The sequence below is a fragment of the Acyrthosiphon pisum genome, chromosome A1 (assembly GCF_005508785.2).
Source record: "Acyrthosiphon pisum isolate AL4f chromosome A1, pea_aphid_22Mar2018_4r6ur, whole genome shotgun sequence".
NCBI classification, from domain to species: domain Eukaryota; kingdom Metazoa; phylum Arthropoda; class Insecta; order Hemiptera; family Aphididae; genus Acyrthosiphon; species Acyrthosiphon pisum.
The window spans coordinates 50,692,627-50,695,808 of NC_042494.1; the positions used below are offsets into that span (position 1 = coordinate 50,692,627).

Genomic DNA, 3,182 nt, shown 5'->3' on the forward strand with positions numbered 1-3,182 from the left:
ACATTTTGACATTTTGTAAAAATGTTTGTGTTTAATCCATTTCGGCTATGCGGCATCAGATGGATTTTGATCACGTGATGTACGCTGAAGATTGACGCCATCTATCACCAACGTGACACGTGCTACGACTCAAACACACAATTAGGTACTGATTATTACTGTTTCCATAGGTATTACTCATACCTATACTTCAGACAATGTCAATAATGAGACGAAAATCAGTATTAGATATTAATTTTTATTGTGTCAACAATTAACGTGTGAACCGTTCACGTAATACGGTTACGGTGTGTCGCTCGAATTCACAATACCAAAAGATTGTTTACAATTATATATCATTAGTGCAGTATTAGCTATGTATACATATACACACACATTAGTTACAGTTATACACAGAAGACGAGTGTATGTAATGGAGATTAGATGCTGAGTTGTGGAAGTTGTGGGCGGCGGTGTTGCCCTCTCCCTCACATTACCTTTTGACTTTTGTTTAATATAATGCATAATATTATAATAGGTTCGTTATAACAGCTCAATTATATACATTGATCCGATACATTGTGAATACAATTAACACGTATTAGTTTATATAATATAAGTCGGCGAAAATCCATTTACGACGGTAAATTGCCACGTAGTATATAATAGTATAATACCTATATTATACATATAATGTTGGTGCGTACCAGTTTTTTCGGATCGTTGGACTACGTTGAATCATCATCATACTGTTGAATACATCTAAATCCCTATCATAAGTTCGTTGTTTATGGCAATTCGTGCGTTTGGTTTATACTCGTCTGACGTGTACGAACTGTGGTGCCAGGCGCTAGTACAGTTTTTACCGACTTCCGAGAGTTTTTTGGACTTCTGATCCCTCTGATAAAGTGTAATCGGTTCACCTGTTGAGCGTGGATGGTTGATCGATCAGTGCAGTTTGTTTTTTTTCAAAATAATAATATTCTCCCGACTGCCGTGCGCGCATCTTCTCCGTTTATCACGTACTGTAGTGCCATTGTAGCCGTCACACGTCTCCGCGTACGTGATGAGATCGACAGCCGCCGCATGTTTGGCCGCCGTGGTCGTGGCCGCGTTCGCCGTGGACGCGGCTGACCTGGACCTGGTGCTGCTGCACGCCAACGACATGCACAGCCGGTTCGACGAGACGGACCTGTACTGCAACGAGTGCCGCGAAGACGACGCTTCGCTGGGCCACTGTTACGGCGGCTTCGCCCGGGTCGCCCAGTTCGTGCGTGACGAACGGCGATTGGCCAGCGAGAGTGGCTTGCCGTCGCTGTTCCTGGTGGCCGGCGACACGTTCCAGGGCACGCCGTACTTCTCGTTCTTCGAGTGGAGGCCCGTCGTCGACTTCATCAATCAGCTGCAACCCGACGTCATGGTAATCGTTTTTAATTATTAAAGAGGCCTTGCTTGGTTATTACAGTTTAAAAGTTGAGCTGTACTAAATTCTTGGTATACTCGGTTGTAACTTGGTTATTACATAATATTATGATACCAACAAATTAATGTATGATAAGACCCCCATATCCCACCCGTAGAAATAGCATGTGACGGCTAGATTACTAGATTTTAAAGTTTAACAGCTTACAAATATTACCTATGCAAATTTTTTTTTAATTTTTATATGATTACGTATCTTTACAACAGTAAATTAAGTAGATTGAGCAACCTAATTTAAAGTGGGGATGACCACGTTGGAGTCTGCAACTGTTAAGGATACGTTCATTCACCTCGTTGAACCAAATGTTTTAAAACCAAAAGTAAAATAAATATAATTTGCGACCAACTGTATTTTTGATGAATTATGGATTTTTGATTTAACTAACAAACCATTTTACGGATAATCTTTTTTGGCGAATATTCGTTTTGACAAACGGTACGGATACCGTCATATATTATTCATAAAATTGGTTCCATCAGAAATGTTTTTAGGCAAGAGGGCTCAGGTTATGAGCCTATCGTTTTTTACTTAGATTTTGGACCTTTAAAAAAAAAATTATAAAATTGGTTTCTATAATAGGATAATTTCAAAGCATTTACAATTGTATATTTCATATTTATAATTAATTGTAACTACTAACTCTTTTAGATTTGAATCGAATAAGTAAGCAATAATAGTACCTACAGTATATCGTAGGGGTGGAAAACTTTTTTTGATTAAATTCTACTAAAAATATTTTTTTCCTTTGAGAATCAATTTGTGTAAAAACATTATTTTTGTTGTTCTTAAGTCTTTATTATAACAACTATTAATAATAAACATACTTATATAAATAATAACATTAAAATGTAGTTATATAAAAACGACCTTTTCAAAAAATTTCAAAAAAAATTAACATCATTCTGTTGACGTAGAAGACGTCATTGCATATCATTGACCATAGGTACCTATGATTATAATTCCATGAATACATAAGTCACTTACTGCTAAACGAAGGTGCTGCTCTAAATAATCATCAGAAAATGTAGCTCGCGGTATTCAGATTTTATAACTTTCAATGTGAGGAAATGCCATTTCACATAAACAGGTTAATCTAAAATATATATATATATATATATATATAACTGTGTCTACTAATAATAAGTTTTAACAATAAGGGTGATTGCCTTGAAATCCTCCAAGATCAAACAGTCAATCGCAATTGATCTTGACACCCCTGGTGGCCTGGTATATCGTATAAGTCAATAAGTGTAATATGTACAATAGTATAGTTAGGTACGTCAATTAATTTTGACACGACCTGTTTCGTACCGATAATACTTAATAGTTATATAATTTATATTGTTATTTGTATTACTATTGTTGCAGACTTTAGGCAATCATGAGTTCGACCACGGTATCAACACTCTTTTGTCATACTTAAACGGAATTCAAGATATACCCACAGTAGTATCCAACTTGAATATGACGGCAGAACCAGAATTAAATAATTTTGTATTGCCGTCATTAGTATTCACCATAAACAATACAAAAGTGGGCATCGTTGGATGTTTGACAACAGATACTCCGGTAATTATTCTACACTTAAACATGAGTGACAAGTATTTTCAATAGAAATTAATTGTATAATATCTAGGTAATATAATTGGTAGATAATCTTTTAATATACCAATTAATTCGTTATTGAGTACCTATGTTCAGTGGCGTAGCCAGGGGGGGG

At 36.1% G+C, this 3,182-nt stretch overlaps 1 protein-coding gene across 2 annotated transcripts in view; it reads left to right on the top strand.

Annotated features, from left to right (window-relative positions):
- The first annotated feature begins 266 nt into the window (after positions 1-266).
- Positions 267-3,182, top strand: part of LOC100160663 (protein 5NUC) — a 9,050-nt gene continuing 6,134 nt past the window's right edge. The window contains exons 1-2 of one of the 2 annotated variants that reach the window (XM_016808127.2): positions 267-1,399; positions 2,831-3,031. In XM_016808127.2, the coding sequence (XP_016663616.1) occupies positions 1,046-1,399; positions 2,831-3,031 (555 nt within the window). In that variant the 5' untranslated portion in view covers positions 267-1,045. The remainder of the gene's footprint in view (positions 1,400-2,830; positions 3,032-3,182) is intronic. The other variant, XM_008189440.3, reaches the window with a different exon arrangement.